This window comes from Fomitiporia mediterranea (assembly GCF_000271605.1).
Source record: "Fomitiporia mediterranea MF3/22 unplaced genomic scaffold FOMMEscaffold_7, whole genome shotgun sequence".
Lineage (NCBI taxonomy): Eukaryota > Fungi > Basidiomycota > Agaricomycetes > Hymenochaetales > Hymenochaetaceae > Fomitiporia > Fomitiporia mediterranea.
This window is the reverse complement of record NW_006760392.1, coordinates 2,750,913-2,772,367: the sequence shown is the minus strand read 5'-3', so window position 1 is coordinate 2,772,367 and position 21,455 is coordinate 2,750,913. Positions and strand designations below refer to the sequence as shown.

Below are 21,455 nucleotides of genomic sequence, written 5' to 3'. Positions count from 1 at the left end.
ATAAACCGTGTAATCACTCCAAAACGCAAATTCATCCATGAGTCATCTTCATTCATTCATCTGTACACGCCACAAAAAGTACACCATCCCCACTCACTGGAAGAACTGGAGTCTAATCACTATCAACATAAATCGGCTCCTCATCCGAATCAACTCCCCAATCCATCTCAGGACTAGGCTCCCTCTCCACAACCTGCTTATTCACACTCCTCGCAGAAGGCCTCGGTACACGCGCACCTCCAGCACCAACAGGTCCGTCATCTGCCAATCGTCGTGACGCGGCGGAGCTGAGCGTCTGGCCTCTTCCCCATCCATGAGTATTATTTAAGTTGGGTTGTTGATTTTGGTCTGAAGATCTCTCGTCTTCCTCTTCTTTTTCTTTCCCCTTGCCTTTTGCGTTGGCCGAGGGAGTGGAAGAGTTACCGAGTGTACGTCCTGATAGTGTATTTCCACTTCCTGAGAAACTTGACGTCTCACCTCCTATTGAGGTGGAAGTTGAAGGTCCTGAACCGTTGACGACCGTGTGGTCATCCGGGACGTTATACGGTATATGCTTGAACCCGAAGAAGAGTTTTCCGTGTGGGAGGTTTAAAGCTGCTGGTGTGTACGTATCCGTATCTAACGTGTCGTTCGTTACGATTCTTCGCTTGCTGCATTATGAAGTAGAATGTGTCAGTCGTTTTAATCTCAAGACTGGATCAGAAGTAGGAAGGAAACATACTCAGTTCGAAAGACTTTGCTCCCCTCCTGCAAGTTCTCAATGCCTCTCTGGCTAATACCTCGTCCCTTCGTTTTCCTCCCATTCAACGTCTCACCCTTTCCTTTAAAGCTTTCCCAAACCTCACCGCCCTTTGACAGAGTCGTCTCACCCGTCGACGTTCCAGCGAAGGCGCCAGACAATGAAGACGGTGGCCTCGACGACCCTGGTGACGATTCACCCAAATCAATCTTGAGCTTCGACGCCATTGTAGGTGGTGGCGCAGCCTTGGGTCGTTCAGGCTCCTTGTACCCCACCGGAGGCGCAAAGTCCACTTCAAGATCTGTGTCGATAATGTTTATGCCTTCGCCACCTGGTTGTGACTCCATTACTAAGAAGTCAAAGACAATGGAATTGTAGCTGATCGCGATGATATCGCCTTGTGTTAATGCAGAGAAATTTCGTAATGCATGTTCTAGTCTGTTAAGAATTTATTAATACTTAAAGAAAGACGAGTTGGAAACAAGAGCCCGCGTACACTGCCTTTGGGTCCGAGATCTCCAAGAAATGTACAGCTTGCGGTTGTAACTTGACGAATTGACCCTTCGGTAGCTCAGCCCCAGTTATGCGAATCGGGTCTCCTTCGTTCAGGTTGAGAGTCTTCATCATCCAATATGGTAGGTGGACACATCCTTCCTCAGCGATGAACTCCAACACACCTGCGTGCGTCGAGGCAGCAGGGTTAGCAGGATTGCTAAGCTTGAACATCCAGGGCGACTCAAGGTCTAAATTTGTCAAGTTCGCAAGTGCAGAAGGTGGCATGATAACTGGTACGAATAATCAGTGTCAGTCTTAGTTGTGGCGAGGTGTGGCTTCAGACGTACTCTTCCCTCCATAACTCAAATTCGTACGCTCATTTCCAGGTAACAAAGCTACACTGTATGCTTTCATATATTCGTCGTACGATCGTGCCGATCGCCTATTAGGACCAAAGCCACCCGGAAATCCTCTGTGGAAATTAATTAGCCAGGTAGTATATTTACGCCCAGAGGCTTACTCACTGTGCGAGCTGAGCAAACAAACCGGCAGCTCCATGGCCGTCGAACGGGTCATCTCCTCCAAACTGCGCAGATGCTAAGTGATAGTTCACAAACCAGTAGATCTGCAGACTCACCATGTTCATAAACTTTGAGTGAGAGATAGGGAGAGGAGATGGTGGTAAGCAGTAGAGACACGACAGTCTTGGTGTACGCGCAAGTCATACAGACGCGGTCAATCATCCTTCCTTACTGAGCCGTACATATTATGTAATATGGCCTCAACGCGTCCTGCCCTTCCACTGTTCCAGCTCCTTCTCTACCTCCCATATTCTATCGTGTCCACAGCTTTGGCGTAACAAAAAATGTCGACATCAATGCAGCCAAAAGTCATAGCTGGCTCCAACACTGGGGCCAACAGGTCTTTCAATGACAAGGTGACGAGAGTTGATTGAATCGTATTCTGCATGAGTTGACGACGCGTAAATGCATAGAGCAAACCGCAGGAAGTCCGTCTGTCTAATATGACGGCCGCAAAGGGTTCGTTCATGCTTTTGAAATTATTAAATTTATCTACCTTACAATTGCGCCTTAGCTATCAGTGATGCCGTCCGGACATCCTTGGGGCCGAGGGGAATGGACAAAATGGTATGCGTTTTGTCAATGGTATGTTCTGCGATTCACAAATTTACAACTTTTTCGTAGATCCAAACTCCCAAAGGCGAGGTGATCATCACGAACGATGGTGCTACTATCTTGAAGAGCATCCAGGCATTACATCCTGCGGCAAAGATGGTGCTTATATCATTTTCTTGTGCATAACCGTATCAAATCGTTAATTTAATTCTTCACTTCTTCAGCTTGTAGACCTATCAGCAGCACAAGACGTCGAAGCAGGGGATGGTACAACATCCGTAGTCGTCCTAGCTGGAAGTTTTCTAGGCGCAGCAGAAAAGATGCTTGAGAAAGGGATGCATCCGACGATCATCGCAGAGTCGTTCACGAAGGCTGCTGCAAAATCAGTCGAATACTTGACTGAAATCTCCACCCCCGTAGATTTGAACGATCGAGCTAACTTACTTCGCGCCGCAACTACCTCATTGTACTCAAAGGTATCGTTTGACTCCTTCACTAATATGTAAGAATGAGGATTGACAATTTTGCAGATTGTATCGCAATACTCGTCTACCCTTGCACCTATTGCTGTCTCCGCTGTTACACGGTTAGCGACCGCGACATCCTCAAATGTGGATCTTCGCGATGTCCGCGTTGTAAAAAAAGTCGGCGGAACGATAGAAGATACAGAACTCGTCGATGGAGTCGTCTTAAACCAAAACGTCGTCGTCTCAGGAGGAGGACCAACGCGTATCGAAAAGGCTAAAATCGGTCTTATCCAATTCCAACTCAGTGCTCCTAAACCAGACGTAAGCACCTACCTTTATTCTACCCCTATATTACCTGGTGTTAACAAACTTTTTCTTACGTATGCAGATGGATAACACCGTCATTGTAAACGACTACCGCCAAATGGACAAAATCCTCAAAGAAGAACGTCAATACCTCCTCAACCTCTGCAAACGCATAAAAAAAGCCAACTGCAACGTCCTCCTAATCCAAAAATCCATTCTCCGAGACGCAACAACCGACCTCTCCCTCCACTTCCTCGCCAAACTCAAAATCCTCGTCGTCAAAGACGTAGAACGCGATGAGATTCAATTCCTCTCGAAATCACTTGGATGTAAACCGATTTCGGATATTGAGGCGTTTACGGAGGATAAGTTGGGTCAGGCGGAGTTGGTTGAGGAGACGAGTAAGGCTGGGGCGAAGATTGTGAAGATTATGGGTGTGAAGAACCCTGGGAGGACGGTTAGTATCCTTGCGATGGGTGCGAATAGTCTTGTGCTTGAGGAGAATGAGAGGAGTTTGCATGATGCGCTTTGTGTGGTTAGGTGTCTTGTTAAGAAACGGTTCGTATCTACCTTTCCCCTCTCCTTTACTTCAATACATCTTAACTCAATTACTTATTGGTAAATACAGTGCACTTATCGCAGGCGGCGGCGCCCCAGAGATCCACGTCGCACGCGCCCTCTCACAATTCGCACACACACTCAAAGGTATGGAAGCCTACTGCTTCCAAGCATACGCCGACGCACTCGAAGTCATTCCCACCACCCTCGCCGAGAACGCAGGTATGAACCCAATCGCGATCGTGACTGAGCTACGAAATCGGCATGCACTTGGGGAGAAGAATGCAGGGATTAACGTTCGGACTGTAAGTCTTTTTCCTTTCCTTTCCTTTCCTTTCCTTTCCTTTCCTTTCCTTTCCTTTCCTTTCCTTTCCTTTCCTTTCTTTTTTTCGGAGGTTGTGAGATTTGAATGTTAACATGTGCTTTTGTGATCGTAGGGCCTGATTTCGAACATCCTGGAAGAAGACGTCGTACAGCCTCTCCTTGTCTCGACTAGCGCAATTGAACTAGCGACAGAGACCGTTTGTCTCCTTTTGCGTATTGATGACTACGTCCAAGCGCGGTAGAGGATATTATATAAGATTTATCACGATAGAAGAAATATAAAAGATCACGTTGTAGTTAGTTGATCGTCTGTGATGATTGTGGTTTGATATCTAGTGTTACAGTTGAAAATGTCTTATTGCATAACGTCGGGAGAGGGCTAAACCCAATGCATTATACAATTTATGCATTATAACAATACATTTTGGCTGAGGACCTGAGTTTTGGTCTGGCCAAAAGTCTATGCATTATGCCATTTATGCATTATGATGTGATGCAATAAGACATTTTCAACTGTAATCTTATTAGATGCGGAAGGTGTCGCGGTGTAAAGAATGCTAATACACGTAAAAAAAGACAACATAACAAAAGAGAGAAGGTGGAATCAAGCAGTAGAAGCCGCAGCCGTAGCACTAGCAGCAGGTACAGAAGGCGTACTAGTCCCACTACCACTACCACCGTCCGATGCACCTGGTTTAGCTCTACTCCTTCCCCACTTAATTCCAACCATCACACCATCAATTTCCAATCCATTCGACCATACTTCTGCTGCCCTTTCCGCCGCCGCGCGACTCGTGAAATTCACAAATGCACATCTCGACTTTGCGACGTACACTACACTGCGGATCACAGTTGCCGGGTTCGTCTCTCCTGTCCCTGTTGATGAGGAAGAGGAGAGGACGGAAGGAGGGAGAGTTTGGACGACGTGTGTTCGGATGGACTGTTCGGTTGCGTTTTGCGGGAGGGAAGATAGGAAGAGGGAAGTCTAACGCGGAATAATAATTAGTCGAGAGGAAAAGAGAGAAAAGAGAAAAGACGAGAACGTACGATTGATTCATCTTCCGGAGGTTCGAGTCCTTGCGTCTTCGCATGCTCTGTAAAGATCTTACGCGCAACAGGGTCATTCCGTCCATGATACCGATCTTGCATATTCTGCTTTGACAGTTCGTTATCCTCTGGCATCTCATGTCTGCAGCCAACAGTCGAAATTAACATCACAGAACAAAAGCTCTTGAGTAACGCAAAAGAGAGATAGACGTACCGATAAGGGCATTCGGTTCCCCTATTACAATCACCCTTCACGAAGAACGAGCATACCTTAGGTCGATTCCGTTTGTAATAAGGATCCGTCCGTGCTAGTTGTTTCAACATCTCTTTCCCCGCTGAATGTGCTCTCCCGGAGTCAAGCAAAGATTTGTTTCCTTCCAACTACCCGTTCGCAAATCGTAAGTATCATCGAAGGCCTCCACGTAAAGAGAACAAAGTAGCTCACCTTCCCATCCATATTCTGCGCAAAATACTCCCTATTAATATCACTACTCGGCGCAGCGCTCTTAATCGCCAACGCCGCATCCCGAACCTGCGTTGGTAGCCCATACTCTAAGTCGAGTAAACAAGTCTGGCAGACGTTCTTGATTTTCGCGCAGGTTTGACAGACAACCGTTGTTTTGAAACGCATGCCTGCGCCAGGGTTCCACCGGAAGACGGTGAAGGGGCGAGCGCAGGTGCCGCATGAACGTCCAAATTCTTGTTTGGACTAGAAGCAAGGGGAAGTTAGGTAAGATACTATGGTGTGAAGAGTAGGGGAGAGAGAAAGACGTACCATTCGAACGAAAGCATTGTCGCCCAAACCTGCATCATGTCAGTTAGTCCCGTTCAACCTCAAAAGAAACGAGCCAACGCACAAGTTTCACAGAGAATAGGAAACTCGCTCTGTTCCCAACCAGCTTTATTAATATCTGCTTTTGGCGGCATCGTGTATTTTTACAGCTCTGGTTATACAGGTGTTTGTGAATAAAGTGGGAGTGGTCAAGTTGAAAGAAAGTGCTCGACCTCACGTCGATCACTCACAGGTATTAGTCATCAAGTGCTCCGGCGATTCACAAAAACGCAAATCCAACGTGGCACCCTCATTTCTCCACTAACAAAGATTGTCCCCTTCGGGGTGACATACGAAAAAATTGGAACGATACAGAGAAGATTAGCATGGCCCCTGCACAAGGATGACACGCTTTTCAGAGTGGAATGCACTTAGGTGCACAATATTTATTGCATTTTTCATCTATGAGATTATACTTTGTCTAATTTTTGTTTGAAAATAGTTACACAGTAGGATTATAGTCTATTAGTCTCTATACAGCTTCTGATTTGCCTGGGCTGGGCAGAGTCTAGCATATGCACAGCACGACCACTATTCATTCAAGACTAGCTTCATTGTGTCTTTACAGTCCCTGCCTTGATTTCCTCACTGGAATTGGATCCTCATTATCTAGCTGTGCATTTCCAATTCCAACTGTACACATTCTAGAGACACTATACAATACAAAATAAAAAGGAATACACTTGTCAACCAGACATTTATACATAACCCAGTCTATCTCTACTAGAAAGTTATTCTCAAGGAAGTCAACAATCCAAAAAGGGACCAGCACTCATGCGTGGGGCAACTAATTTAGCAAGCACGACGATCCATTCTTCTTACTTATGCCTCGTCTTACTAGCGCTTGCACTGCAATTCTTCTCTTTGTGTCACTAAATGTCAATTAGTAAGTCGCGCCGAGGCAGTGATGGTTATACGAATAGTACCGCCATGTAAGAGAAGAAGAAGCGGAAACAGCCACCACCGTTCAGACATTCGCCAAAGGATAAAGGTGACGTTCTGGCACTTCCCTATTCAACTTCAATTTTATTGACTATTCGTTTATGTGGCGCAGAACTTGAAAAAATCATGGATTGAGGAGAAGAAACTCAGAAGTCAGTAGAAGGCTCAAAAACAGAGGGAAGGACCTGATTTCGGATGGCCAAAGTTGATGAGTTCTACATACTTTGGTGGCAGAGTTGGAAGATGTTGTTGTGTCGGCGAGTGACGAGAACGAGGACAGGACTCGACAAAGCAGGGTACGGCCTGAAGAGTACACGTGTTCGGATGAAGATGGAAGTTCAGGACTAGAACCAGTACCAAAGAAAAGAAAAAGGGACCTCTCCGTTCGACGTCCAAAACTTCAGGCAATTGGGGATCTACGGATGAAGACGCTCGGCATGAGGACGCAGACACTCAGCCATCTCTCCCCACAATCCTCTACACTTACAAATCCAATCCTCTACACCAACAAAAAAAAGTCGTTAACGCTTCTCCCAAACGACCTCATTCCTCCAACACTGAACGAAATAATACACAGGAATGAGGTAGATTCTTGCCAGGAGGACGAAGGAGTCCGGGTGGGAATACGAGAGGCGGATAACCGAATATGAAAATCAGGGTAGAAGCAATGCTCGAGCGTATAAAGAAGAACTACTCGTGATGCTTTTCGACACACCGCTTGCTATTTCTCCGAGACCCTACCCGATAATTTGAACGACGCTTTCGGCACAATTGGATTACGTATCTCATTATTTGGATCGTTCGGACCTTACCATTATCTTCATCCTTATGAGATATATTGAATGTTCAAGATGATTTTTCGTTAAGGATGAACCCATGTCCAGCATGCGATGCACTGTATCATGCGCTGATATAGACGCTGGGAGTAATCGTGCGAGCTACAACAACGTTTTCAACTCGATATAAAGTTCATTTCACTGCTTTGCCTCATGTAGCGCCAATTTCGTGTCCGCAGTACGTTACTTGCTTGATGGAACCACTTCACATGCTGGTCTTGATGGACTATCATACGACAATAATCTTTTACGGGATAAAGCCTATGGATATGACCAACAAAGCGCTGGAAGGCTGTGTATTTGGTTGACAAAGTCGGAGAAGATGCAGGTTCTTCAACACTGGATGATGAAGGAACTGAACAACTTATCCGGGAGTATATACAGGCGTATTCGTACGTGCAGCCCTCTCAGCGTTCCCTCTTCACTCCTTGATATGTCTCTGCACAACCAGCCGCCTTGGATTGCTCTGCCAACTGGTAATGATGGCAGGTCAGTCGGAACATCCAGTTTTACTGCATCATGAATGTTGTACTAATCTACTTATAGATATCTTCACTTAAAAGGTACTCAAGTTCCATACTTTTGCGCGTCGTTCCTAACAATTCTATGTATAGCTATCAACGTCCAGTTCATATGTACGCGTCTATATCCCAAAGTGAAGATTGAGGTCGTGCACGGGTCGACGTTCAGATACGAATCAGACACATTCAAAGAAGAACGATCGCTGCATTGGGATTGTGACGTGTATGTGGCTGTGATTACTCATTGTGCTATTGACACTATCCTCTTCATTCAGATATATGAGGTCTGACACCAAGGCGGTTCTCTCAATTCACTCCTTGAAGGGCATTGGCTCGCAAAAATTAGTTGACGAGGTTGGTTTGGACCTCAGCTCAGAAGAGTTTGGACTGAACATGACAATATTGTACAAAGGTACTGCTGTGTGCTACGAGACATTGTGCAGGTCATTGATTGTTTTCTTAGGGAGGGAATCACACATTAGGCTAATAATCGGGGAACGAAAATCAGTACGTTGTTGCCAACTAGTGATGTAGTTGGTATCTCATTGCATGCTCAAAAGGACCTCAATGTTGCACGTTTATTGGTCCCAGGGACTGTTAGTGCACTTGGATCGAAAGTTTCCATGCTCAGGAAACTTGATAGGTTGTTCTGGGTATGTGAGCTTGTAGTGAAGTTAGGTATTGGTGCATCCGAAGTGAGTGCATAAAATTATCGGTTGTGTAGGTATGCTGACAAGAGTAATGATAAGCTGAATCCGCACGCGAAGGCTGGTGCCTCAATGGGTGCTTCGATTCTCACCGAAGTAATTAAGGTCCAGTTGTTTCTTTAACAATACTCGACTGTTACTGACACATGTCTTCAGAGATTTCGAGACATTCCCTCATTTCATACGGAGCTCGTATCGCTCATGGAAAACGTTTCAGAGCTTCTTCCCATAGTGGAACTTGTTATTGAACGCGTCACAGACAAGGAAGTCCAGATGGTTATACAGACGTTCTTTGACTTCGTCATAGACTTGGCAGGAAATTTAAAGGAGTATGCATCCAAGCCACGCACAAGTGAGACCCTCGGTTTCTTCGTTCACACTGTACTGACCTCGTCTGCATAGAATTTATTCTCTCGAACTGGTATAAGCCCAAAGGCGATGAAATTCGACAGATCAAGGACCGATTAGAGAATCTGTTAAGCAAACTGAATCTTGGTATGCAGAGTAACATACTGGGAGTAGCATCGGCAATTCGTAAGTCCTCGGAACTGTGGAGAGGCCACATATTTAACATGATTCTCAGGCAATCAACAAATTTCAGAGGCAGATAATACTGCTCTGAAATGCTTACGGCCTCCAGTTAACAGTGCGTTTGATCCAGACCGGGCTTGTTTGCCAGGTACAAGGGAGACTGTTATACGTGATATCAAGCAATGGATCTTCTCAGAGAATCATTCGCAGCGACTGTACTGGATCTATGGAGTGGCGGGATGTGGGAAGAGCTCTGTCGCAGTGTCTGTGGCAAGTGGCCTGGACAAGGCATTATCCGGGTCTTTCTTCTGCAAGAGGGACATCCCTGAACGGCGTAGCCCAGCTCGACTGATTTGTTCTTTGGCGTATTTCCTTGCTAGGTCAAGAAGTTCGTTCAGAAAGAAGCTCTTACAGCAGTTGAAGGAGGAGCCTGTCGTCGTGGATAAGCCGCTTTCGACCCAGTTCAAGGACTTACTTTTAGATCCTCTTTCAACGGCTCCCGAAGTGCCAGAGCCAGGGCCTAACGCCATCATCGTTATCGATGCTCTCGACGAGTGCGAAGAAAATGAGACGGTGGCATCATACCTAATTTCAATGGCTCGGTCCACACCCTGGCTTAGACTCATTGTCACCAGTCGCCCGATCCCGGGTATTGAACGACGGATGATGCGATGCGGATCGCTCGTGGCGTCTTGTGATTTGTTTAGGATGACGACCAATGAAGACATCTTTCACTTCACCCAAAGCCAATTTATGTCCAATGACGAACTTCCGGACGCCCACCCATCTCAGATAGCCGCACTTGTGCGACGAGCCGCAGGGCATTTTATATGGATTTCCACCGTTTTAAAACATCTCAGCATAACGGCATTTGGGAAGGTCGGGTTATTGCAGCAGATAATCGCCTCAGATTCTAACGCATCCAATTCTGAGGAGAACCTTGATGGCATATATCTTCGGGTACTTCAAGGTGCCGCCCTCGGCTCGGCTGACCGTGAGAATGCGATCAAATGGATTGTCGGCCTCGTCTTCGTCATCTCGAGGAATAGGCCGCTTCCCTCCGAGGCTTTATATGCCTTCTTACCCTCTGGTCTTAACGCCAAGCAAAATGAAGTGAAGGCCTTAATTGGGTATCTTAGGTCGGTACTGTACGAGGACACTGAGACCGGTGCTATCCGTGTTTGTCATCCATCGTTTCTCGATTTTATTGGGAGCAAGAACAGATCTGGACAGTTTTGGACGGCTTCAACGGAGCTGGATTTGAATATGGCGAGACAATGCTTGGAGATCATGTTGAGTGGACTCAAGTTCAATATATGTAACTTGGAAACGTCGTATCTTCCGAATGCCGATGTCGTCAATCTTCACGAGCGTATCAAACGCTGCATCCCGGACTCGCTTCAGTATAGCTGTGTGTACTGGATGAGTCATCTGTCCAATGTGCAGACTGCCGAACACCAGCTGCGGAGCAAGCTGCAGTGCCTTTTATGCTCGGAAGTGTCATTGTTTTGGCTAGAAGTTCTGAGCCTTATGGGTAGACTCTGGCTGGCGAAAAGCATGCTTCGGAAGATTCCTGCCGTTCTCAAGGTCTAGCTATTAATCCCTCTATTAATTGGTCATTACTGATTATAGTTACAGCACCTGGGCACAGACTACCAGCTCCAGAAGTTTACTTCACAACTGTTTTTGTTTTTACAGGCATTTGAGGAACCTATTTCCTGTAGTACACCTCACATTTACATTTCAGCTACATTATGGGTGCCAATAGAGTCTATGATTGGAAAATCATTGTCTTCAAAATTCAACAGTTGGCACTGTATTCTACAAGGGGCTGACAAGCATTGGCCAGACAGTGTTATCATAGTAGACACGTACGCACACGCGACATCCATTACTTATTCTCCGGACGGAATGCATATTGTGTTTGGGTGTGAAGATGGAGGAATATGCATATTGGAGGCTCAAAGCGGTGCATTATTTCGTGAATTTCTGCACGGCCATGAATGCCGGGTCGGATGTGTAGCGTATTCTCCGGACGGACGGCACATCGTCTCGGGGTCTGGGGACGGAACAATCCAAATGTGGGATGCTGAGACTGGTGACCCTATTGGTGAACCCCTGCGCGGCCATGAAAGGTCGGTCATTTGTGTGACATACTCTTCGGACGGACTGCGCTTTGTCTCTGGGTCTAAAGATAGAACAATTCGCATCTGGGATGCCGAGACCGGTGACTCTATTGGTGAACCCCTGCGCGGCCATGAAGGCTCGGTCTCTTGCGTGTCATACTCTTCGGACCGATGCCACATTCTCTCTGCGTCTTGCGACGATAAAACAATCCGTATATGGGACACCAGAAATGGTAATGCCATTGGCAAAATTGTGCAGAAGCTTGGCACAGAAACTTCTTGCGGAGCGTTTTCTTCGGACGGACAGCACTTTGTCTCTGGGTCTGATGACGGGGCACTATGTATCTGGGATGCTCAGGGCAGTGATCCCATTGGCAGAACCCTGCCTGGTCATGAATGCTGGGTCAATTGCGTAGTGTATTCACCGGACGGACAGTACATCGTCTCTATGTCTCAAGATGGAGCAATCCGGATCTGGGATGCTCAGAGCGGTGGCTTCGTTGGTGATCTCTCGCATAGTGATGAGGATGTCTGGCTTGTGGCATTTTCTCCAGATGGGCGTACCGTGGTTTCTTCTGCTCGACGCACCGATTCACTTCACATCTGGAATGTCGATAGCGTCATTGGTGACCCCCTAGGCGGTCATGTAGACAATGTCAGCTGTGTAGCATATTCTCCTGATGGACTGCACATTGTTTCAGGGTCTGACGATAAAACGATCCGCATTTGGGACGCCAGGACGGGTGATGCGATTGGTGACCCCCTGCGCGGCCATAAAGACTGGGTTAGTAGTGTAGCATATTCTCCAGATGGATTGCACATTGTTTCAGGGTCTGACGATAAAACAGTCCGCATCTGGGATGTCAGGAGTGGTCAGCTCATTAGTGAGCACCTGCACGACCATGAAGACAATGTCACTTGTGTGGCATATTTCCCAGACGATCGGCACATTGTCTCTGGCTCTGGGATTTGGGGGGAAACAATTTGCATTAGGGACGCTGTGAGCGGCAAACCTATCGGAAGGCTACTGAGCGGTCATGAAGACACGGTCACTTGTGTAGTGTGTTCTCCGGACGGACGGTACATCGTCTCAGGGTCTGACGACACAACAATTCGTATCTGGGATGCCAAAAGCGGTGATCCTGTTGGTGAACCCCTACGTGGCCATGAAGGTTGGGTCTCTAGTTTGGCGTATTCTCCGGACGGACGGCACATCGTCTCAGGGTCTTGGGACAAAACGATTCGCATTTGGGATGCCAGGAGCGGTGACCCCATTAGTGAACCCCTGTGCGGTCATGAAGGGTTAATCGACTGTGTAGCGTATTCCCTGGACGGACTGTACATCGTCTCGGGTTCTTCGGACAAAACGATTCGCATCTGGGATGCCAGGAACGGCCACCCAGTTAGTAAACCCCTGCGCGGCCATGGAAACTTGGTCAACCGCGTAGTATATTCACCCGACGGACGATACATCGCTTCCGGGTCCAACGACAAAACAGTCCGCATCTGGGACCTTTTGAACTGTATCTCAACCGCCAACTTGTGTACTACCCGGACGCTTCCGTATGGATTCTCTGAAGACGGTAAATATGTAAGCTCTGACTCTGTGAATGGAGATACTGTTCTATCCCTTCTGCCTACCCCACCACATATTGCGAATGACGGATGGATTCGCACTCTGGAAGGTGAGCTAATATTGTGGGTTCCTCGTAGGTATCGGAATAGCATATGCGACATGAGCATGCGTTGCATACCACGCTATGCTTCGCCCCCGAAGATGGATTGGCAACGATTATGTCACGGAATTGCATGGACTAATGTATTGATTCGCAAATGACTGTAGCCTTTGTAGTTTCCCAATGTATGTATGGTTGTTATTTAGTTGTTATATCAATACATATTTAGTATCTTTCTAGCAGTCGATCTAACAAGTCTGCATTGGAAGCCATCCATGTTACTTGAACAAACAAAAGATCCAACCATTAATACCTATGTATTTTCCAGGTGCCAAGCAAGCAAACAAAATGTATGGTTCTATCAAACGGAAAAGAGGAGCGCCCAAGATCATCGCATTCCAACCCCACCCATCTCCACGTCGTCCGAAACATCTCTCATATGTCTTCCCTTACCTTGTTCGTCCAGCCCTCCTGGGTTCGGGAGGTTCGCTCGTTGCTGTTGTTGCTGTAAATCCTCAACGCCCTCATCGTCACGATACATCCCATACTGCGTATACGAATCCGATGGTCCGCGCATATGTTCGCCGTGCATAATATGCATATGCGGAACAGCAGGGTGGGTCAACACTTCCTCACTATTCCTTCCCACTCCCGCTCCCGTACCTCCTCCTATATTGTCCTTACTCCCCCTCAAACTACCACCGCTAAATCCAGGTCGAAGCGTAGGCAAAATAGGTGCATTCGACTCGTCTGACGGAGTACTCTCGTTCTCATCTGCAGTGCGTTCGCGTTTGATACGTGGAGAGAAGGGCTTATGTGCGCGTGGTGAGCCGAGCGGAGGGTAGTATTGTCTGTATGCGAAGAAAGACATAACGAGTCCTAGGATCGAGCCTACGAGGACGTCTTGCCAATGGTCTGCATCGAATGTGAAAAGGATGTCAAGTCGGTATATGCGCTGGGAACTTTGAGATACGTACGGCGATAGTCCATCGTTCGTGAGATGGCCACGAGTGCAGCTCCGGAAAGGGGAGTTAACGAGATCCATGCTTTTGTCTAAAGTAATATATCACAAACATCAACACTGGAAGTGGAGCAGAACATGTGTTGTAACTTACGGTATGGCCATTCTCGTCAAAGAGATGTAACTTCCCAGCCAAATAAAATGACAGGAAACCTAGTCCAGCGAACGACACTGTAATAGTCATCGTTCAATCGCATCCTTTCACCCTTACTTCAGAGGAAACAATGGCGAAACGTACGACTTGAATGTCCACTTGGAAAACTCCTCCATCCGTCACGCAAAATACCTACGTCCGTCTGAGTACAGATCGCACTCGATACGAGCCCGTACTCCGGATTGACTATTCCAGAGGGTGGCTGACACCTCGAAATAACGTCTATCCAGCATATCAATCAGTAATTATCCCTATCACTATGGAAGGTAGTAGCATACCTGGACGAGGTCGACCAACAGTAATTTTCGTAAATTGAGTTATAGCTCCCGTAAGAGTTAATCCGAGCAGCACTGCGCCACACAATATCGAATATCAAACATCAGAACATCAAGATAATCAATTCCGACCAAGGAGAGGAGGGGTAGACGCACGACCAAGTGTACCGTTATGAAAGTCCCATAATGATCGGATGGTTATTACGTTAACTATAATCTGTATTACGAATGGTGCGACGATGGCTATGAAGTAAAGCGCTATTGGCTTCATAACGGTAATCAGTGGTTTTATTTATGAATGATGATAGATATGACACGTACAGGTACTCGTTCATGTACGGCAAAGCTAGCAAACAAGCGTTCTTCAGCACGAAACGGTAAAATGTGAGGGAGTGGGAATCGGCTGAGACTCACGGGAATCGTAACCTGTGACGTATAGACCACGAAAGTAATCAATTAACATCGTCCAACATGCATATGGAAGCTAGGCGGTACGTACGTAGGATCCTCAATAGAGAACTCCCGTCTAAACCCGGGTACCTTATCTAACGAGAAGAACACCGCACTGCAAACGTCAACACCAATATTACCCTGTCAGCACACACAACACGGCACCAAATATGTCATTCGCAAACTCACGCAAGTACGATGCAAAGAATCCTACAAATAAAAACAAAACACAAAAGAATATGAGGCAAGGCAGTAGGAGGACGAAAGGAGAGAACACACCAATCAGGGAGATAACTCCTCAAGAGTGCTAATCGTCGTTTCCGCGACATCTTTGAGCGTGGTGGCGGCGCGAATCCTTGGTTACTCCGAATCGTAAACCAAGCCATGTCGTCGTCGTTATCGTTTAAATTACTTCTCTCGATATTAGTAGTAGCACCCTCGAGAGTGCGAATAATCTTAGGAGGCGAGGGGTGGTCGTTGTAGTGAAAGGAGGGTGGGGAAGACATGACCTGACCAAGACATGCTATGTTGTTTGCGAATAATCGAGAGGCGCGGCGTTGCAAGCCAAGCGAGACGCTAGCTCCCTTCCACTCCTCTCCAAGACTATTTTCGCTTCCTGTGCTTTTCTGCTCGTGTGACTGCTTATTTCGCAGTTTTTACCATACGTAAACGACCAACAGCATTGATGTAGCATTGACAAGAAAATATATAAAGAACCTTACAAGTGTGACAAATGGCATTGAACACGGAAATAGATTTTTCTATAGAGTTGAGAAATTATTAAGATTTGGGCACGTTCTCCTTGTCGGCATCGGTTTCATCAACCGTCATCGCCTCAGCGTCTTTCGATTCTTCCGCAGTAGCAACAGCATGTGGAGCCTCTCCTTCTGTTTTTGCTCCCATTTCCGTGCTAGAAGCTTTCACGAATCGTTCACTCAACGACCCTCCGAACATTGGTTTTGGCTTGGGTGCAGCAGAAGACGATGATGCCTCCTGATTCGAGGGAGTTGCACTCGTACTTGCGCTTGTACTCGCAGAGTCGGACGACGTAGTCGTAGTGGCTGTGAGTGCAGTCGGATGCTCGGATAAATGTCCGGGTCTGGGATCATCCAGTTCATCCACAAGTCCAATTGCAGGTCCCTCGACCGTAACGGTACCCGGTTCTGTTCCCGCAGCACTTAGTTGAAGAGGCTCTGCAGTCGGACTTAACGGACGTGTTGTCGCAAGGTTTAACGGACTCATAGGTGGGCTTCTGCTCCTACTTCGCCGCGCATCTTCGTGCAGGAATGGGATAGGCGAGAAGAGTGGTGTTGTTGCTTCTTTCAGTGATCCAATTGACATGAATGGTGAAGACGTGGCTTCGTTGTCTTCGGGTTTTATTACAGGGAACGCATCGATGGTAGATGTGACGAGTAGGGCACGTTCGACGGCTCGTAAGTACTTCCCAGCATATTTGAAGTGTACTCGCGGATGGACTGCGAGTTCACATACACGCTGAATCGTAAATGGTGGATGTCTAAATAAATCTCAGTCTCACGCTTCTAGCAATCAGCTAGAGTAGACAAACCCTTCGAATTCGTGCAACAACTTGCAAATACCCTTATACATCTCCTTCGCCTCCTCTTCCGTCAGTACCTTCTTCGGGGGACCATATGAGTTGAATTCATTCCGGATGTACTGATTCTCCTCGCGTTTTGGGAACGGAGGAAACTTCACACCAGTAGTTGGGAATGGCTTCGGGGAGAGCGTTGTCGTTGTTGATGCCGATTCCGGCGAGTTCGTTGGCGGCTCGGATGGTGCTGGGTATTCTGGAGGAGGCGGTGGAGGTGGATCTGATAGATACGAAGAAATATTCTATCCTCCTGCAATTAGAATCCGTAATGAAAGATCGTATGAAGCTTACCTCGTTGAGCTTATGCTTGATCATATCACGAAGTTTATCCCAATCTTGTCTGCATTATCATGACTTGTCAGAAATCACGAAATTCATCGCGCATACATTCCAGGCCTCACTCGACATAATCTGAGTTTGCGAGAGTTTCAAGGACTTGATCGTATTCTGCCATCTCAAGAACAGTTAGATGAGTACTTAATCTCCAATGAACGAGATGAAAACAAACCCACCTGGAGACCATTCAAAATCCGCAGATACTGCGTATTCGTCTACACCATTCATCACGCAAAAGCTTAATATCTCTCTCTTCAAAGACGGGATTTGTGAGGGCAATAGATCTACCTCAGCGCCTGTGCTGAGTGCTCGTGAATTGTTCAGTTCAAGGACGCTTAGGTCAGCGATGCACGTGCTCTGGCTTTACGCGTCTATGGCAATCTATTCTCACAATATTTCCTCTCGTCTTGACTGGCACTGGGCAGGCTTGCTCACTCTTCTATATCCCTTAAATCCTAGCAATGCTAGAACTCCTTCAAAATGCATTGAAACGTACACAATTCTCTTCAACGGCACGAAGATGGCTCCATTCCTCTGGCATTGCTCAGGCTACTGAGGCTCAAACAACTTCATCTACATCCTCACCACCGAGCAAATGGACACCACATTCCGTACGAACGGGTCTTATTGCTCGTAAGCGTGGTATGACAGCATTATGGGACCAACACGGTGCAAGGTGTCCTGTGACGGTTCTCCAAGTACGTTTCTCTAAACACAGTTTATCCGTGTACGACTAATGTAATTTGTTTTGGGCAACTTCGTAGCTGGAGAACTGCCAAGTAACAGCGAACATCAAAACCGTCCGCAATGATAAATCAGAGTACCATGCCGTACAAGTGGGTGCGTCGGATAGACCCGAACGGACGACAGACAACGCAATGCGGGGGCATTTCCGAAAGGCGAATGTTCCGATGAAGTACATTGTGAAGGAGTTCCCCGTCACACCGGATGCTCATGTCCCAGTTGGTGAGTGGTTGGATTTGATTCTGGTGTAGTGAGAATTGTACTGAATGGCGCTTGTGATGGCAGGAACGGCGCTTTCTGCGTTTCATTTCGTTCCGGGGCAGTATGTCGATGTAATTGCAAACTCGTAAGTAATTATATTTTCTGCTACCAGAAGACTCGTATGGAAGATAGTATGTATTTTAGTATTGGGAAAGGTTTCCAAGGAGGGATGAAACGATGGGGCTTCCGAGGTCTACGCGCAAGTCACGGTGTATCCGTCTCACATCGCAAAATCGGTGCAACAGGTGGTCACCAGGTAAGTTCAGTTCAGCTCTCACTATTATAATTTTTCTTTTCTTAATTATCATGGCTTACTCTCGCGACAGGACCCAGGACGAGTCTGGCCAGGCAAGAAAATGGCGGGCCGAATGGGCGGCAAACGCATAACTCAACAAAACCTAGAAGTCGTGCGTATCGATACCTCCCTAGACCTCATCTTTGTGAAAGGCGCCGTCCCGGGCGTAGACGACGCACACGTACTCATTCGTGACGCCAAGAAACACGTTCAACAACTTGCTGCAGCCAACTATGCTAAAGGTCTAGATGAGAAGGTCTTACCTAAGGGTGTTGTGGACTTGCCCTTCCCGGCTGGGACGAAGGAGATGGCCAAGGCTTATGCGAGTGTGATCGCTGCACCGAGTAAGCGTGTTACGAGCCCATTTGCTCCGAGAGATTAGAATAGACGGAGAGCAGAGGATATATTTGTGGTTGGGAGATCTACTGCTTAATTGACAAATACTTTTAATCGTGTTTAATCGCAACTTTGGTATGAACCACTATAGCATCACTGCACCAACTCCTTTCCCTGCTGGGACGCCTCCCGCTTCGTTCATTCCAGCTAACGGAGCTGTTCGCCAGTTGTATAAGTAATAATCCACAACACATCCCCTTGTCCAAACTATTGGCGAGAGTCAGCCTAGAATCTGAAGAGTGTGGTGGATTTGCCCTTCCCGGCTGGGACGAAAGAGATGGCGAAAGCTTACCCAAGTAATAAAAAAAAGTGTGATCGTTGCACCGAGTAAGAGCGTTACGAGTCCGTTTGTTCCAAGAGAGTAGAAAATTGGTGTAGAGTATATATATATTTATAGTTGAGAGATCTACAGCTTAATTGACAGATACTTTTAATCGTGTTTAAACGTGTTTCTTATTGCCTGGGGATATGAACCGCTATAGCATCACTACACCAACGCCTTTCCCTGCTGGAACGCCTCCCGCTTCATTCATCCCTGCTAAAGGTGCCGTTCGCCAATTGTAAAGGTAGTAGTTCAACAACCCATCTCCTTGTCCAAACTATCAGGAAGCGTCAGCTTATCACCTCGCAACAAAGTTGCAAAACCGTCTCTCACCTTCAAATCAGTCAAAAATTGATAATTATCCATCAACGAAAGCGCATTGAACACGTCAAAGCCCGCGGCGGACGCAATGATCAGTGCATCCGTCACAAGTTCCAGTAACCTCCTCTTCAACCGTCCATCTTCCTCAGCCGAAACGGGGGCGTCTTGAAATACGACGTCCGTAGCGTAGTAAAAGAGGTATGCGGCTTCGAGGAGGTTGTATTTCGTGCTTTGCATGATTGTGGAGGGGAGAGCGTAGAATGTGAAGAAGTCAGTGATTTTATGCGTCGCAGGATTCTATACAAAAGAAAACAATAGGTTTTTAATCAGGTCAGTTAATAGAAGAAGAGGATGGATGGGGGGTCTTACTTCAATCACATAAGCCCAAACGACCTGCTTCTCCCTCCTCCCCTGCCAATTCTCCGGTGCCGGTCCAGTTCCAATCCCACTCAAAAACTGGTGTCGAAGCTCGTCAAGCGACATAATAGGAAACATCGTGAACCTCTCCATGTAACGCATGTACAGCTGTGCGACCTGTGCGATATCTTTCTCCTGCATCTCACGCAGGCCTGCGTTCACAAGATGTGGCGTTGAGGGGAGCCTGTGCAGACGGGTCATCCGTGCGAGAGTCATATTCCGTGGAACGAAGGTGAATCCGACGTCAACCAGTTTAGAGACGTTGATTGTGCGATGGAAGTATCTAGGTGAAAATAAATCAGTATCTGAAACACTTGAGGATTATCATACAGGGATGCATATACGTACCTGCAAGTAGATACAGGCGTCGGTATAACGACTCCACCTGTATAAATCGCTTGGAAAATACCCTTGAGGTGACATTGTCGAGTAACTTCCTTGATCAAGACCGGCGCAAGACGTTTGGATCGTAGCTTCTTGTGAACGCAGAGATAGTTGACCTCGCTGGCATGGAATGTACTAAGAAATCGGGACCAGTTTAAGTCATGGCTATAAATTCGATGACATGTACTCACTTTCCGCGGACCCGTATTGTTATCGGTACAGCAGAGATAAACCCGACAAGTTTCTTGTTGGATTTCACGCGAACGCCAATATGCCATTCTTTATGGTATCCCGGCGGTTTTAATGCCCTGTAGTTAACTCGTCTCAGAGCAGATAATACGATACAAGGAAGTGATTCGAACCATTCAAGGAATTCGACTGGATATTGGAAACGGAATGTAGCGTTATCGTCTTCTACGAAGTGCAAACTCAGCAGATCGTAGACTTCCTTGGACTGTAAGCACAGGGATCAATATGTACAACCGAGTATAGGAAGCGAATGTTGAAACCGACTTGTTTCGGATCGTCAAGGTCTGTGGTGATCCATTCAAATTCATTGGGTAATGGGAACGGATCCTGGCGGACCTGTTCACGGGGAACGGGTGGTTCGATCCACCCATCTTCTATTGGAGGGCCTTCACCTAAAATCCATGAATTTAATATTTGAGACTTAATTTATCCACAATGTTATGCGTACCAGGTTGAGGCACTGGTTGAGTTCCCCAGAACTACATTTCTATGTCAACACCGTGGCGTAAAATAAATCTGCGAGAACATGCCTTATGCGTCCCCATATCCTTCTTTCCTCTCCCTGCAACCCCCGCCTTACCCTGTATAACATCCATTACCTTCAGATGTTCGAGTGCCTTCCGAACAGTCTCCTCATCAGCTCCAGCAACGTCTGCGCCATGCTCCTCCCGCACTCTCTCCATCACTTTGTCCACGACCGACTGAGGTATCTCTTTCTGTCCAGGCCTCAGAGAGTTGAGTAATTTCGCTGCTTTCGATTTCTTTTTCTTCTTTTTCTTGCTCTGCGAAGATGAACCTGCACCGGGTGTGTCTGGACCGTCATGAACCGTATCCGGTGCTCCATCGTCTACATCACTGTCCGAATCATGGACTTCGTTGGGACCTTCATCTTCGATTTGCACTGCATCGAGTACTTCTTCGACTTTCGCCTTGTCGGAGGTCATTTCGAGCACATGCAAGCTTGATTCGTGACCT

General features: G+C 47.0%; 9 protein-coding genes across 9 annotated transcripts; 5 read left to right on the top strand and 4 right to left on the bottom strand.

The window, feature by feature from the left end:
- Positions 1-39: 39 nt before the first annotated feature.
- On the bottom strand, positions 40-1,926 carry FOMMEDRAFT_124851 (UFD1-domain-containing protein). The gene is made up of 6 exons (XM_007267761.1): positions 1,872-1,926; positions 1,759-1,820; positions 1,582-1,706; positions 1,236-1,524; positions 722-1,177; positions 40-650 (listed from the first exon to the last, which is right to left on the bottom strand). Exons 1-6 carry the CDS (start codon positions 1,878-1,880, stop codon positions 113-115), a joined length of 1,479 nt encoding a protein of 492 aa, XP_007267823.1. The 5' UTR covers positions 1,881-1,926; the 3' UTR covers positions 40-112.
- Positions 1,927-2,258: 332 nt separating this feature from the next.
- On the top strand, positions 2,259-4,267 carry FOMMEDRAFT_29430 (T-complex protein 1; the record flags this gene model as incomplete). The annotated part of the gene is made up of 8 exons (XM_007267760.1): positions 2,259-2,274; positions 2,330-2,400; positions 2,440-2,529; positions 2,595-2,846; positions 2,901-3,158; positions 3,226-3,701; positions 3,772-4,006; positions 4,139-4,267. 8 exons carry the CDS (start codon positions 2,259-2,261, stop codon positions 4,265-4,267), a joined length of 1,527 nt encoding a protein of 508 aa, XP_007267822.1.
- A 362-nt stretch (positions 4,268-4,629) lies between these two features.
- Positions 4,630-6,061, bottom strand: FOMMEDRAFT_109756 (uncharacterized protein; the record flags this gene model as incomplete). The annotated part of the gene is made up of 7 exons (XM_007267759.1): positions 5,930-6,061; positions 5,848-5,876; positions 5,518-5,781; positions 5,287-5,453; positions 5,073-5,214; positions 4,927-5,010; positions 4,630-4,890 (listed from the first exon to the last, which is right to left on the bottom strand). Exons 1-7 carry the CDS (start codon positions 5,997-5,999, stop codon positions 4,630-4,632), a joined length of 1,017 nt encoding a protein of 338 aa, XP_007267821.1. The 5' UTR covers positions 6,000-6,061.
- Positions 6,062-6,754: 693 nt separating this feature from the next.
- On the top strand, positions 6,755-7,496 carry FOMMEDRAFT_168867 (uncharacterized protein; the record flags this gene model as incomplete). Its single annotated transcript, XM_007267758.1, has 3 exons — positions 6,755-6,895; positions 6,959-6,998; positions 7,081-7,496. Exons 1-3 carry the CDS (start codon positions 6,812-6,814, stop codon positions 7,494-7,496), a joined length of 540 nt encoding a protein of 179 aa, XP_007267820.1. The 5' UTR covers positions 6,755-6,811.
- A 226-nt stretch (positions 7,497-7,722) lies between these two features.
- On the top strand, positions 7,723-11,034 carry FOMMEDRAFT_168866 (uncharacterized protein; the record flags this gene model as incomplete). Its single annotated transcript, XM_007267757.1, has 11 exons — positions 7,723-7,777; positions 7,862-8,171; positions 8,229-8,245; positions 8,297-8,426; positions 8,479-8,615; positions 8,667-8,710; positions 8,764-8,898; positions 8,953-9,015; positions 9,067-9,262; positions 9,313-9,444; positions 9,494-11,034. The coding sequence occupies 11 exons, from the start codon at positions 7,723-7,725 to the stop codon at positions 11,032-11,034; spliced, it is 2,760 nt and encodes a 919-aa protein (XP_007267819.1).
- Positions 11,035-11,352: 318 nt separating this feature from the next.
- Positions 11,353-13,404, top strand: FOMMEDRAFT_109752 (WD40 repeat-like protein; the record flags this gene model as incomplete). The annotated part of the gene is made up of 2 exons (XM_007267756.1): positions 11,353-12,085; positions 12,206-13,404. 2 exons carry the CDS (start codon positions 11,353-11,355, stop codon positions 13,402-13,404), a joined length of 1,932 nt encoding a protein of 643 aa, XP_007267818.1.
- Positions 13,405-13,548: 144 nt separating this feature from the next.
- FOMMEDRAFT_109747 (PAP2-domain-containing protein) lies at positions 13,549-15,794 on the bottom strand. The gene is made up of 11 exons (XM_007267755.1): positions 15,423-15,794; positions 15,333-15,353; positions 15,193-15,258; positions 15,108-15,119; positions 15,015-15,039; positions 14,850-14,958; positions 14,697-14,768; positions 14,503-14,640; positions 14,359-14,435; positions 14,221-14,296; positions 13,549-14,158 (listed from the first exon to the last, which is right to left on the bottom strand). Exons 1-11 carry the CDS (start codon positions 15,647-15,649, stop codon positions 13,632-13,634), a joined length of 1,350 nt encoding a protein of 449 aa, XP_007267817.1. The 5' UTR covers positions 15,650-15,794; the 3' UTR covers positions 13,549-13,631.
- Positions 15,795-17,533: 1,739 nt separating this feature from the next.
- FOMMEDRAFT_21126 (mitochondrial 50S ribosomal protein L3) lies at positions 17,534-18,871 on the top strand. Its single transcript, XM_007267754.1, has 5 exons — positions 17,534-17,789; positions 17,856-18,057; positions 18,121-18,181; positions 18,241-18,352; positions 18,423-18,871. Exons 1-5 carry the CDS (start codon positions 17,553-17,555, stop codon positions 18,771-18,773), a joined length of 963 nt encoding a protein of 320 aa, XP_007267816.1. The 5' UTR covers positions 17,534-17,552; the 3' UTR covers positions 18,774-18,871.
- A 312-nt stretch (positions 18,872-19,183) lies between these two features.
- On the bottom strand, positions 19,184-21,442 carry FOMMEDRAFT_147380 (N-myristoyl transferase). Its single transcript, XM_007267753.1, has 9 exons — positions 21,011-21,442; positions 20,929-20,959; positions 20,745-20,872; positions 20,594-20,685; positions 20,423-20,539; positions 20,196-20,366; positions 19,800-20,130; positions 19,443-19,727; positions 19,184-19,386 (listed from the first exon to the last, which is right to left on the bottom strand). The coding sequence occupies exons 1-9, from the start codon at positions 21,422-21,424 to the stop codon at positions 19,264-19,266; spliced, it is 1,692 nt and encodes a 563-aa protein (XP_007267815.1). The 5' UTR covers positions 21,425-21,442; the 3' UTR covers positions 19,184-19,263.
- Positions 21,443-21,455: the final 13 nt, after the last annotated feature.